The 14,883-nt window shown below is 46.0% G+C and overlaps 1 protein-coding gene and 1 non-coding gene across 2 annotated transcripts in view; both read left to right on the plus strand.

Annotated features, from left to right (window-relative positions):
- Positions 1-2,339: 2,339 nt before the first annotated feature.
- Positions 2,340-14,883, plus strand: part of IQGAP1 (IQ motif containing GTPase activating protein 1) — a 101,356-nt gene continuing 88,812 nt past the window's right edge. The window contains exons 1-2 of the mRNA XM_070400530.1: positions 2,340-2,460; positions 4,408-4,507. Coding sequence (XP_070256631.1) covers positions 2,406-2,460; positions 4,408-4,507 — 155 coding nt within the window. The 5' untranslated portion in view covers positions 2,340-2,405. The remainder of the gene's footprint in view (positions 2,461-4,407; positions 4,508-14,883) is intronic.
- On the plus strand, positions 10,758-10,864 carry LOC138998717 (U6 spliceosomal RNA). The gene has a single exon (XR_011469223.1). It is a non-coding gene; the product is annotated as a U6 spliceosomal RNA (small nuclear RNA).

Genomic DNA, 14,883 nt, shown 5'->3' on the forward strand with positions numbered 1-14,883 from the left:
CTGAATTGGGGATTCTCGAGGATCTGAAGATAAATAAATAAATAAATAAATAAATAAATAAATAAAAGTGTAAATGCTAATTAGACCAGACATCATTCTGGATGTCCTTCTGGATGACCTTCCAGACGAAGCCCTGGCTGCGAGGGAAGCCTGGTCCCAGGTGCCTGCCAGTGGCCAGAGGGAAGCCAGTGCTGGCAGCTGGGGGAAGGAAGGCCTACTCTTGCATGAATTTCGTGCATCAGGCCTCTAGTATATCTATATAAATAAAAATGTAAATGTTCAAAATCTTAAATCTCTGAAAGTTCTTCATCGATTGCTTTGAAATTTTGACACAACATTGCATTCGAATACTTGCGTGTTTTTATATACCTATTATATAGATGTCACATCTGTGACAGGTAAAAACATGCTTTTTTTGAAAAACAGTGTTGTCTGTTGGACGTAAAAGCAACACACGCTATACTAAATATTTTACGATTCCATTTCAATGTTTCCGATTGCATTTTTAAATTGAATTTTCATAGATTTCGATTTATTTTCATTTTGATTTAATTATTTCGTGTGACATTGCGTTGGAATTGAGCTGTGTCGTTTACCATAGAGTTCATTGGGAACGGAAAGGTGCCGGTTGATCTGACTTCAGGACGAATTTCATTGCCTCATAACTTCTGCAATTTAGTGACGTCAAAAGAAGAATTGGTTGAAAAAGTATTTCCCAATATTCAAACCAATTATAAGAATCACGATTGGCTGAGTGAACGAGCTATTCTTGTGGCCAAGAACAAAGACGTCTATGAACTTAATATTATTCAGTCTAACACTCAAAGCGAGGCAGTCACATACAAGTCCCTCGACACTGTTGTGGAAGCAGATGAAGCGGTTAATTATCCAACAGAATTTTTGAATTCACTCGATCTGCCAGGGATGCCACTGCACGTACTGCAATTGAAAATCGGCGTGCCAATTATCATGTTGTGAAATATCAACCAGCCAAAGCTTTGCAAGGTCGTAGAAGCAACAATCTTGACAGGACCTTTCAAAGGTGAAGATGTCCTCATTCCTCGCATTCCTATGATTCCAACGGATATGCCATTTCAATGTAAGAGATTGCAATTCAAAGCTCAGGGCTAATCTTTAGAATTGTGCGGTTTAGATCTAGACACGGATTGCTTCTCACAGGGACAATTATATGTTGCGTGTTCTAGAGTCGGCAAACCAGACAATCTCTATATCTGCACAGACCATGGAACGACAAAAAATATTGCATACCCACAAGCATTGTGAAATTAAACATATCAGAAACGTGCGCTTTCTCTTTTCTTTCTTTTCCATTTAACCAGACTGAGCCACAGCAACGCGTGGCCGGGTACAGCTAGTACATAATATGTATATATATTAGGGCTCTTCAGCAGTTTAAGGTAAGCACGGGTAAAGTTACTCAGAAAGATGGACAAAGAGAAAAACGGAAGAGGCCTGAGGACAGAAATCCATCGAATAACAATTATTTTAAGGGCAGCGCACAAGCTGCAAGGGAAAGAGCCCTAAAAGGGGCAAAAGTCACTTAAAAAGAAGAACTTGCAAAGGTCAGTGGCAAGGGGTGTCAGGGAAGTAAGTTGGGACAAATACAGCTCTCCTGCTTTAGCATCCACTTCTCAAATATTAGGAGGGTCAAGCAGTTCCAATCGGATGCCCCCCGGGGAACCTAGGAGAGAACAGGCCGGACCGCCAGACCCTGAAGTCCATCCCTCCCGGCAGTTGGGTTCTCCTTGCGTCCGATAAGCACACCCGGGGCCATTGCACAGGGCGCCCTCCTCAGAGGCCGTAGGTGCAGAGTTTTAGCTCGGCAGGCGGGGGAGGGACGGACCCCACCTTTTGTATTCCAAGCCGCCAATGGCATCATTTTGTCCGAGATGCGGGTGAGATGCCGGCCTCAGAGGGTAGGGCTCAGGGCGGGGCGGGCTTTCCTGGGCGAGCCGAGCTGCTGGCGAGACTGACTGGCGGGCGGGCTCCGCCCACTTTCTTCCGCCTCTCGCCGGGCCGTAGAGGGCGCGGGGCGGGGCATGGGCGGAGCTGGGGGGCGGGAAAGCCTGTCAATGCCCCGCCCACTTCCGCCCGCTCCCGACGGCGCGGCAGGGTGCGGCCGCTGGGGCGGGGCCTCAGGGGACCAGGGCGGGGCCTCAGGGGCGGGGCCTCGGGGACAGGGCGGGGCCTCGGGGACAGGGCGGGGGCCTCAGGGGACCAGGGCGGGGCCTCAGGGGCGGGGCCTCGGGGACAGGGCGGGGCCTCGGGGACAGGGCGGGGCCTGAGGGCAGGGCAGCCCGCGCACTCTGCAGGAGCTGCAGACACCGACGCCCGCGCCTCTAAGGTCTCACCGCTTCCTCAGCAGAGACCTGGGCTCGGCCGCCATGTCCGCCACGGAGGAGGTTGACGGGATGAGCGTGTTCCGGCCGCACTATGGCTGTGAGTGCGGGGCTCCGTGGGGGGCTGGGGGCTGGCTCTCTGCCTTCCCAGACGCCGTTTTCCCGGGGGCTCGGCCGGGCGGGTGGGGCAGGGCGGCTGCGGGCCGCTCGGACCCGGAAGAGCCGGAGCGGTGGGCGGGAGGGGTGCGGGCGGCGGGGCTCCCAGCCCGCGCCCCTCGGTTTCCGAGGCGGCGGCGGGGGTTGGGGGGGGCGGACCCAGGCGGCTTCCCCGCCGTCGCCCGCGCGCTGCGGCTGGAGGGCCTCCCCCCGCGCCGCCCGCCTGCCTCCCCGCTCGGCCGAGATTGAGGGGACGGCCTAGGAGGGTGAGGTGGCAGGAGGACCGAGCAGGGCGTGTCCCGGGGACGAGACCGGGCTCTGCTCGTTCTTCCTGGGGAGCTGCTGCCCGAGTGAGTGCTGCGGGCGAGGGGGACCCCGGGTCCAGACCTGCCCGGTGCCGGGCGAGCCGAGAGGTGCGGCCCTGGGCGAGTCACTTCAGCTTTCTCCAGCTCGGTTCCTCCGTCAGGATTTCAAAAGCAATAAAACCAGAAAACCCTCGGACTTCCTCATTTTCTGTAGCTGCCCCTGGGACGTCATTGCACGGCAGGCGGGATAGCTCCCTCCGGCCCAGGCAGGGAATCCTTGGGAGTCTTGAGGTTTTCGATTTCACTTTATGCTCTGGGAGCAATGTTGAGTTTTTAAGGTAATTTTCCGCATCCCCCGTTAAACAGGAGGCATTGTGTCACCTTTGTGACATTAAAGGCCAGAGCCGGTCCCTGCCTTCAGAGAACGTTTTAATCAGAGAGACGGACAGGTGTACCACCCCGTGATAATAAGGTGTCATAAAGATAAAAGATGCGTGGACACACCAGGCATGAAGAGGAGCCTGGGTGGGGATCAGCCTGGGGAAGGGGGAGGGGGGGTAGGTAGTGACATTGGAACAGAGCCTCCAGGTGTGCTGTCAAGTTTGATGGGGCAACAGACGTGGCCTGAAGAGGGAAGAGCATAAACTAAGATACGGAACAGCGTGGAGTGCACGGTGGTGGGAGGAAGGACAGGGAGCGGGGAGGAGAATTTCCCAAAGTAGTTGGAGCAAGTTGGGCAAGGCCTTGAATGCCACCCCCAGGAGTTAGGAATTTATTCCAGACCCTGGGCGCCCAAGCAAGAGGTGAATTGCTTCGAGGTTAAGCTCACACGCGGGCTGGTGAGATAGACCGCCTGGGTTTGAAGTCAGGCCCCACCACATGTTAGGCATGGGGCGGAGGTCACCCTGCCTCAGTTTCCTCATCTGTAAAATGGGCGCGATCATCACAGGATTGCTGTGGGGCTTCAATGAGAGACTGCATGTAAAAGGCTCAGCCCCATGACTTCCACTTTGCTCTCAATGACTGGACTGCTGGCTTTGGTTATTTTATTTTTATTTTTTTAAATATATTTTATTGATTTTTTTACAGAGAGGAAGGGAGAGGGATAGAGAGTTAGAAACATCGATCAGCTGCCTCCTGCACACCCCAAACTAGGGATGTGCCCGCAACCAAGGTACATGCCCTTGACCAGAATCGAACCTGGGACCTTTCAGTCCGCAGGCTGACGCTCTATCCACTGAGCCAAACCGGTTAGGGCTGGCTTTGGTTATTAATACAAGAGGGGAACGACATTTTCAGCTCCATTTAGAAAAAGTCTGGCGGATGGACGAGGACAGATTTGGCCCCAAATGTCAACTTACTATTTTTCAAGTTATGCTAAACTATAGTGCATGTTCGTATGATCATACTTTTTTTTTTTTGTAAAAAAAGGGTAAGATAGGTATAGTCCTGTTTTAGGAAAGTCATTCTAGTACACCTGTCCGGCCCCACGACCACAGGTTACCCTGACTAAGTGACAAGCAGGAATGTGATGATGTGGCGTCTTCTTATCGCTCAGAGAGGTTACGGATTCTTTCATGTTTCAGCTGTCCTGGATAATGAGAGACTCACTGCGGAGGAGATGGATGAAAGGAGGCGGCAGAATGTGGCTTATGAATACCTTTGTCACTTGGAAGAAGCCAAGAGGTAAAGATGGGCTGGCCGGAAAAAGAGATTGGGAGGAGAGAGCCGATGGGATGTGACCGCAGATAAAGGTCTCTTTCACTATGTTGTAGCTGTGTCTGCGGGAGGCCGGTGGTTTGAAGGAATAAGTATAGTTAGGGTGTTTATTCCTGGGAGCAAGTAACCTTGGTGGTAGTTTATTCATGAAACACTGATGGACATTTTAAAAAAAAAATTTTAAATTCTTTATTGTTTAAAGTATGACGTATGGTGGACGTTTTTTGTATACTGAAAAGTGTCCAAGTTTGTGTTGTTCTGATTTATGCCCAGGGGGCCTGTGTGAGGCACTCCCAACTCAGGGGGAGAAAGAGCATTGTTAGGATTAGAAGTTCTTGGGCGTTAATGTCTCACCAGTTCTTCGTTTTGATTTATCTACGAGTTGGGTTCCTTCTCTCCTTGGCAGCGCTGCGAGTATAGGCCCATCCATTGGGCAGTCCTCAGAGACAGCTTACCACAGGCAGCGTCCTCTGCATCCTTTGTGAAGCGAATGTACAGCTGCTCTTTTGCTTCATCAGATGTCCAAAGCCTTTTGTGGCCATATTCTTAGAGTCTCGATTTGCTATCCGTTGTTCGTTCCTTTTGTCCCGGCGCCCTGTTCCTTTGAATTACCCGGGGCAGAGAGATGTAATTACAGATCAGGTATCCTATAAGTGAGCTTTGGCGGAAAAGGCCAGCAAGGGATATAATGACAGGTATTCGTGATGCATAGGCTAATGAAAATCATGGATGTTTGAAGTGTGACTAATAAACAAGATTTTTTGTTTATTTTTAATTCTGAAAATATAAAAAAACGCTATAGGAAAGTCCAAGGACAGTACAGCAAACATGCATGTATTTCAGCAGGAACAAATGTTAGCCCTTTCAGATCTTTCTCTTTCCTCTCAAAAAGACACGGCGGTGTTCCCTTTGTGCCCCTTCCTGGTCCTGTTTCCCCTTCGTCCTGTCCCTGGGGCTGCCACTAACATGCATTTGGTGTGTCCTCCTGAATGCAGGCTTTTTTTCGGAGCTTCAAGCTCTTCCGGGAGACTGTGGGATTAGCGATGATTGAGGTGGGGAGAATTGTTTTTCTAAATGGAAGGTTAGACACCAGAGGAGTGTGTTATTATAAAAGGGGTTGGTTTCCTATACAAAGTCTGTAAGGACTTCTTGAACAAGAAGATGCAGTCCTCTGCTCCTCCAGCTGTGGACTGGCTCTAGCTTTGGAAGGTCAGAGGGTTTGGGAGCTGCAGCTGGTCTGAGAGACCAGGTTGTGCTCTGTGAAGCCTTGTTGATTCCGTTGAGATGAGCTGGGGATGGACAGGCAGACGGAGCCTCAACTCACCTTCCTTCCTGCATCCAAAGCAGTTCTGTTTTTTGTTTTATTTATTTTTTAAAATATATTTTTACTGATTTTAGAGAGGAAGGGAGAGGGAGTGAAATAGAAACATCAGCAATGAGAGAGAATCATTGATTGGTTGCCTCCTGCACGCCCCACACTGGGGATCGAGCCCACAACCCGGGCATGTGCTTTTGACTGGAATCGAACCCGGGACCCTTCAGTCGCAGGCTAATATACCATCCACTGAGCTAAACCAGCTAGGGCTGTTTTATTTTTAAATGTATTGACTTTTTGAGACAGACAGACAGACACATCGATTTGTTTTCCACTCATTTATACATTCATTGGTTGATTCTGGTCCTGATTGGGGGTGAAACCTGCAACCTTGGCGCATTGGGACAACACTCTCACCAACTGACTTACGGGCCAGGGCTCTGCTTTTGTTTTAATATTGGGTTTGACAGTAAAAGTTCCTTGTTACACAGGGTATCTTGGCTGACACCCCCTTGCCACCACTAATCTAGTTCAACCATCTCATTTGAATGAGGAAACTGAGACTAGAGCTTTCATGGTCTATGTGTAGTTTTCTTGATGGAAGAATAATTGTCATCATTTTATTGAGTGGTTCTTAACTAGGTGTGGGCATTAGAATCACCTAGGAAACTTCCCAAAAATACAGATATCCAGACCTTACCACAGAGATTCTGGTTCAGTTAGACCTGGGCTGGGAGGTCAGACACAATGCTTCTAGTGGTTCTGATGGTCCCCCTGCATTGAGAAACAAGATTTAAAATGTTTTTAGAAGGCTGCTTGCCCGGCCATTGTGGCTCAGTGGTTGAGCATCGACCTATAAACCAAGAGATCGTGGTTCGATGCCCTGTTAGGGCACATGCCCGGGTTGTGGGCTCGATCCACTGTAGGCGGTGTGCAGGAGGCAGCCGATCAATGATTCTCTCTCATCATTGTTTCTCTCTCGCCCTTTCCTTTCCTCTCTGAGATCAATTAAATAAATAAATAGATAGATAGATGATAGATAGTTAGATAGATAAATATATGTATGTATATATGAAGTCTGCCTATGCTGGGATATCATAGCCTGAATAGAATGATGCTTTTATAATCACATTTCCTTCTTCAGTTGCTGCCCTAGCAAGGTATTTCATTTGTCGGGTGTTTTTTCCAGTATAGGAAGGTAGCCCATTTTCTTTAAAATCCCTTCAGGGGGCATGATCACCTGGGGTGTTTTTTTAGTTGGGTGTTTTTGCATACTTAGTGAGATGTTTGTGACAGTCTTCATTTTTTATGCTTTGGCTATAAGAGAGGACATAATAGTGGCAGTTACATGCCCCGGTACACACTGCCTGCTGGCCAGGCATTGTGAAATGTGCTTGGTTTTATTTAATTTTAAAAAAAAAATATTTTTAATTGATTTCAGAGAGGAAGGGAGAGGGAGAGAGAGGGATAGAAATATCAATGATGAGAATCATTGATCGGCTGCCTCCTGCACGCCCCCTACTGGGGATCAAGCCCACAACCTGGACATGTGCCCTGACCGGGAATCAAACCATGACCTCCTGGTTCCTAGGTCGATGTTCAACCACTGAGCCACTGCTGGCTGGGCATGCTGGTTTTTTTTTTTGTTTTTTTTTATGGAGGCAATCATATAAAACGTGGACGTGGTGAATTTTTTGTTTAAAGATTTGATTAGGAAATCAACGTTGGAAGCCCCTATTTAGATTTTACAACAAGTCAAGGTTAGGGAAAGAAGCCTGGAATGTCCTGCTGAGAACAGAGGACTGGATCCCTCCCGGCCGGCCACCTGCTGTGTTTGAGGTGCCCCGCGGGCAGATCACATGCTCTTCCTTATGCGCTTGGGACTCCAGCTCCAGCTGTGTCTCTTTTATTTATTTACTAGAGGCCCCAATGCACGAAATTCGTGCAAGAGTAGGCCTTCATTCCCCGGGTTGCTGGCACCAGCTTCCCTCTGGCTCCCGGGACCTGGGCTTCCCTCACAGCCCAGGCTTTGTCCGGAAGGATGTCCGGTCTAATTAGCATATTATGCTCTTATTATTATAGATTTATTTTTTAATTGATTTCAGAGAGGAAGGGAGAGGGATAGAGATAGAAACATCAATGATGAGAGAGAATCATTGACCGGCGGCCTCCTGCATGCCCCCTATGGTGGGGGAGGGGGGAAGAATGGAGCCTTTGAGCCGGTCATGTGCCCTTGGTCGGAATTGAACCTGGGACCCTTTAGTCCGCAGGCCGATGCTCTATCCCCTGAGCCAAACCGGCGAGGGCCCAGTTGTATCTCTTAACCTGGAGAGCTGGGCTGCCCCTTCTGTGCTGCGAGGGCCTCTCTTTCCCCTCAAGCACAAGCCCTTTTTGGATTGGCCCCATCCTGCTTCCTTTGTAACCTCCACCCCTCCCAAACTGGAAGAGCCGCCAGGGTCTGGAATTTACACCGGTTCCAAGGCCAGGAAGAAAGATCAGAGAGATCCAGGGGAGAAAAGGTCCCCCTCTTTAGTTCTATTTATAAGACCGCCGCTCCTCCCACTCGAGGCTCCACCTTGCAGGACAGTGGCCCCATTGTGTATCGCAGGGCACGCCGTTTTCCTTGTACCTGCAACAGAGCTCTTCAGTGGAAGGAGAGGAGAGTGACTGTGACTGTGGAGACAGTGTGTGTAAGTAAGAGCGTGTGCAGAGAAACGAGAGAGGGCTGTGGGTGTGGGTTTGTGTTTCCCCAAAAAGTTAACTGGGAAAATTTAGGGGTGATTCCACAAAAGTATGCACTGGGGTGGCTGGGAAATAGAAAATGCAGAGCTTCTGCTTTCTTTATTCTTTGGGGAGTAGCTTCAATGTAGAAGTTAAGTTATTGCTCTCATGAAATATTATCTAAGGATATCGGGCTTTTTGCTAGGGCTACAGAGCAGATCAAGGACTTTATCAAGGGAGCCATCTGAAATTACATGTGTATGCTTAAATGCAGGTTTATTTTTATCCTTTTGCCTGTTCTAATTGGGCTTTTCATTTGTTTTGGCTAAGGAGCAGTAGGAATGCACAGCATTGTCACTCAAGGGACGGTGGTGAGATTTAAATATGTGAGGTCTTGCACAGGAAGAAGTAATAGATCAGAAAAAATAGATCAGGTGACAAAAATAGATCAGGTGGAAAAAAAAGGAAGAGAACATATCAGGTAGGGCAATCTGAAGATAAAGAGAGTAGTACTGGAAATGGGATTAAATTCAGGCCCGGCCGTCCTGGCTCAGTGAGGCAGCCAATCAATGATTCTTTCTCATCATTGATGTTTCTTTTTTCAAATATATTTTTATGGATTTCAGAGAGGAAAGGAGAAGGGGGGAGAGAGAGAGAGAGAGAGAGAGAGAGAGAGAGAGAGAGAGAGAGAGAAACATCAATGATGAAAGAGAATCATGGATCCGTTGCCTTCTGCACACCCCACACTGGGGATGGAGCCCACAACCTGGGCGTGTGCCCTGACTGGGAATCGAACCGTGACCTCCTGGTTCATAGGTCGACGCTCAACCACTGAGCCATGCCAGCTGGGCTCATCATTGATGTTTCTCTCTCTCTCCCCCCCTTCCATTCTGAAGTACATAAAAAATATATATATATTTTAAATTCAGTTAGGTTAAAGGTCACAGGAAGAAGGTTAGTTCCAGGTTATTTCCAGCACTCTCCCAGTTCACATTTAGGATTCCTTCTTTCAGAGGCTTGCTGGTGTGCCTTTTCAGGACTGTCACGAGCCACCTTCCTCCTGCTCAGTGTCCATGCCCCAGCTCAAGGAGTAGGGCACACCCCCTTATGGAAGGGAAAGTAAGGGCTGTGGCTGGTTAGAGACAGTCAGAAACCACGACAGTCGCACTAGATAGAGGCACTTTACCTTCTGTCATTTAGGGGAGTTGAAAAGTTTCTTGGAAGGAAATCAGGTCTTGAGAAGAAATTCTCTTCTGTGCATGGGTCTTGGTGGTTGGCATCGACCTTTTTCTGGGATGAACTCTTCAGCTCTCCTCTCCCCTAACTGGGATCTGAATTTCAGTAACATCTGGATAGGTCCAGGCTGGCCCACCGTGATCCTGAAAACAGACGTTAAAGACATGGAAGAGGCAAGAAAATGAAATGGATAGGTGAGGTAACTAGGAAGAACAGCTTGCCCACCGGCTTCTAGAATTTTCCAGTGGAGGATTATCACTTAACGATCGAGGGGGATCATTTTTAGGAGGTGACTCAAGCTCTTCTTTAGCAGATGAGAAAACTAGTCTAATCTCCTCGGGAGACCCAGTGTGATTAGGGGGCTACCTAGCATATGGCTGCTTGGTGGCACGTTGGGACAGCCAGCTGGATGCAGTCATGTGTTCAGAATTATCAAGGGAGGAAGTGTGGTGTGGGATTTATTCTTAACTCTCTTTTAAAATGGTGACATAAATGAAAACCTCTGATCTCTTTTCCGAAACCTAGTGCAGCTGCATGCCACAGACTCCTGGTAAGAAGTGGATTGCCTTGAAATAGAAGTGTATCTGTTATAAAGTGATTCAAATTGAGAGTGGTAACAATAGTTACTTTCCATATAGTAACAATGTTATAAGTGGGAGGTTAGTTCCTAGTGTGGCCCGTAAAGCTTTTTACCCAACTGTGTAGCTGAGACTGTTAGCAAATTTATAATTAAGAAATGTGAAGAGGCCCTAGCCGGTTTGGCTCAGTGGATAGAGCGTCAGCCTGCGGACTGAAGGGTTCCAGGTTCGATTCCGGACAAGGGCACATGCCTGGGTTGCAGACTCAATCCCTGGTGTGGGGCGTGCAGGAGGCAGCCGATCCATGATTCTCTCTCATCATTGTTGTTTCTATCTCCTCCCTTCCTCTAGTTAAAAAAAAAATGTGGTGCTCGCTTCTGCAGCACATATACTAAAATTGGAACGATACAGAGAAGATTAGCATGGCCCCTAAAAAAAATGTGACAAGTAATCTGGTAAATATTCGGCAGTCAGCTAGTTAGTAGCTATCATTATTACTAAGAAAAGTCATATGACTATAATCTCAAAATACCAAATATCAAGTAAAACAGAACTGGAAAAAGTCTGATGAAAACGTCTTTGAAAATCTTGGCTTCAGTGATACACGAAGTGAAAAGAAGGAGGACTTTCAGTTTGGGCAGGTGTGAGTTCTGAGTCTGCTTTTGCAAGTTGCTTTAACCTCAGGGAGTGAGCCTAAATTTGTCCTTTGCAAAATGATCTACCATATATCTTAGGAGCTGCTGTGAGCGTGAAGTGCCTGGCACAGTGTCTAAGTACAGGCGGCATTCACTTAATCTGTTCTTTATCCTGGTCCTTGATGGCAAAGCCAATTTACTGTAAAGATGATGAAGTATTAATAAACTTTTCTGGGTACTTTCAAGGTCCTAAAGTTTGGTAGACCTAGTTTTTCCACTTCAGACTTAAGTGCTTGTCTTAAAAAGGAACTCCAGAAACAGAGGCTACTCTCTAGGAAGTAGGATAGAGGTGGATGGTATGAGAGGACTGTTCCCTTTTTATTTAATGCCCTTCTGTATATTTAAATTGCTTTTTACAATGATCATGAATTTTAAAATAAAGAAAAAAGGAATGAAGAAAAGGGAAATACTGTCTAACAATTTTAATTTATTTATTATTTTATTTTTATTTTAAATATATGTTTTTATTGATTTCAGAGAGGAAGGGAGAGGGAGAGAGAGCTAGAAACATCAATGATGAGAGAGAATCATAAGTTGGCTGCCTCCTGCATGCCCCCCACTGGGGATCGAGCCTTGCAACCTGGGCATGTGCCCTGAGGCAATCGAAGTGTGACCTCCTGGTTCATAGATCGATGTTCAACCACGGAGCAACCCCGGCCAAGCTGTCTAACATAATTTTTAGATTGTAATTATGAATTTAGATTTTTAAAATGGCTATAGTGCCATTTAATTACTATTTTCAATGGGTACATAATGCTCATACTTTATTTATTCCGGTTTAATATTATATTGCTTTGATTGCTGGAAAGGTTAAATATTTCCCTACATATTTGTTTACCAGTTTTATTTTAGGTTGTATATCTTCTGGGGTTATGATGTTAACTTTTGTGAGTACCCTTATAATATGGATGTCCTACAGTTAATAATACTGTATTGCATTTTTGAAAGTGGCTAAGATAGTAGATCTTATCGACTCATCACAGGAAACGTATTTTCTTTGTAACCATGTACGGGGATGTGTGTTAACTAGACTTACTGTGGGGATCATTTTATAATAGACACAAATATATAATCATTATGTTGTACCTCTTTTTTTTTTTGAAGTGAACATATCAAGATTTTACTGTCATAATAATAAAACAAAGTATGAAGCTTAGAACTGGATCACTAGACCCTTTCTCTTATCTCCTCCCAGTTCAGAATGCTTGCATCTCTTCATAGCCAGCATTCTCTTAGATCTGCAGTTGAGCTCAACGCATTTAAGCCTCGGCACAATCTTCTTTGTTTTTTTGTTTTTTTAATATATTTTATTGATTTTTTACAGAGAGGAAGAGAGAGAGATAGAGAGTTAGAAACATCGATGAGAGAGAAACATCAATCAGCTGCCTCCTGCACACCTCCTACAGGGGTTGTGCCCGCAACCCAGGTACATGCCCTTGACCGGAATCGAACCTGGGACCCTTCAGTCCGCAGGCCGACGCTCTATCCACTGAGCCAAACCGGTTTCGGCCTTCTTTGTTTTTTTAGCCTTTTTTCGGAAAATCAACTTAGTCTGCCCACCGTGGCCGCTCTGCCTCCTGTCACAACGCCCCTTTCCCTGCGCACACAGACAGAATCCTTGCCCTTCTTGTACTGTGTTACTTTGTGGGGCTGATGCTTGCCACCTTCTCACAGAAAGTTCGCCGGGTTTTAGGAACGTTCACCATGTTTGCGAGCCCTATCAGCAGGAAAGCATGTTATAACTCTTAAACTAATACAATGTTATATGTCAGTTATACCTCAGTTTCCAAAAAGAATCTGAACGTCAACCTTCTGTCATATTTGCTACCAATATTTCCCTTAATTTTCCACTTTCTTTGTTATTTCACTGTTCAGTTTTGTTTTGTTTTTATTGATTTTTTACAGAGAGGAAGGGAGAGGGATAAAGAGTCAGAAACATCGATGAGAGAGAAACATTGGTCAGCCGCCTCCTGCACATCTCCCACTGGGGATGTGCCTGCAACCAAGGTTCATGCCCTTGACCGGAATCGAACCTGGGACCCTTCAGTCCGCAGGCCGACTTATCCACTGAGCCAAACCGGTTAGGGCTCATTGTACAGTTTTAAATTTTGTCACTTAAATGTTAATCAAAGCTTAGATAGCTTAACTTCTCTACAGCCCTGCTAAAATTTGAAGTTTTATATTCTGTTATCTTTTCCCTGATTTAGTGATTTAATGTTTTTTAAGAATCTAAGTCTTTAAAATTCGTGGTGTTTCTAAATTACTCTGATATCATTTTAAAAACAATGTTATTACTACCTATTAACAGTTGATGTCTGCTTTCTCAGATGTTAGATTACATATAGTTCTAGGCTTTTTATTCTGTTATGGTGAACTATATTTCATTTTTTCTGAGAAAATAGATATGATTTAATTTTCTTGTACTTATTGAGAAGTAATATCTGAAGCTAGCATGATTTTATTAAAAAATACGTTTTTAGCCCTAGCCGATTTGGCTCAGTGGATAGAGCGTCGGCATGCAGACCAAAGGGTCCCAGGTTCGATTCCAGCTAAGGGCACGTACCTTGGTTGTAGGCTTCTCCACGGCCCACGCCTTGGTCAGGGCTCGTGCAGGAGGCAACCAATCGATGTGTTTCTCTCACATCGGTGTTTCTCTCTGTCTTTCCCTCTCTCTGAAAAATCAATGAAAAAAAAAAAAGTCCTCAGGTGAGGATTAAAAAAAATATGTTTTTATTGATTTTAGAGGGAAAGGGAGAGAGAGAGAAACATTGATGTGAGAGAGAAACATGGATTGGTTGCCTCCCACACAAATGCATCTGGATCAGGGACCAAACCCGAAACTTGGGCTGGTGTCCCCTTGGTGCACGGATGACACCCAACCAACTGAGCCACGCCGGCCAGGGCTGAAGGGAGCTTGATTTTAACTTCATGACAAGTAACTTCTTTTTACACCTTTTCATGACTTGAAACTTGTGAAATTCTTATTTCTTGAGGTTTCCCCACCTTACATCTTAGAGTTGATGTCAGCTTAGTAATTCTGCTGGTAATGAGACTCTTCTGGGTTTATGATATCTTTTTTGTTTGTTTATTTTAGCTCTAGGAAATGGTCTATTATACCTTGATTTGGTTCTGATTCATTAGTTCTGTCTTGGGGGTGCCTTTGGTTGGCTAGATCTGCACAGTCTGTTTTATGGCTGTTCTTCATTTTGTTTATCTTGGTTGAATCAGCATTCTAGATGTCTCGCATATATCTTCTGCCTCACTGACTTGATTTTCTACCATCTTGATTTTTTCCATTGGTTTGGTTAATGGTAGTTGCTAAGCCATGTGGTATTGCAATTTTCATTTTGAACTATTAACTCCTTTTTCCTCTCTGCTCTTTTTTTTAATTTTAAATATATTTTTATTGATTTCAGAGAGGAAGGGAGAGGTAGAGAGAGATAGAAACATCAACGATGAGAGAGAATCATTGATTGGCTGCCTCCTGCACGTCCCCTACTGGGAATTGAGCCCGCAACCCAGGCATGTGCCTTTGACTGGAATCGAACCCGGGACCCTTCAGTCTGCAGGCTGATGCTCTATCCACTGAGCCAAACTGGCTAGGGCTCCTCTCTGCTCTTGATAATAAATCACATGGTCTCTGATTAGTTCATGAAGAATAATGTGACACAAAGGATCCCTTTTAGGTGGAAAAAAGGAGATGGTAGCCAAGAGAATTGGACTTAATATTTTCACTAAGTCTCGGGTGGATATGACTACAGGAAACCATTGTTAACTGGCCAGGTTGAGTGTCTGAAT

Source organism: Myotis yumanensis, unplaced genomic scaffold, assembly GCF_028538775.1.
Source record: "Myotis yumanensis isolate MYYU_CA2020_CCGP unplaced genomic scaffold, mMyoYum1.0.hap1 SCAF_20, whole genome shotgun sequence".
Classification (NCBI taxonomy): Eukaryota; Metazoa; Chordata; class Mammalia; order Chiroptera; family Vespertilionidae; genus Myotis; species Myotis yumanensis.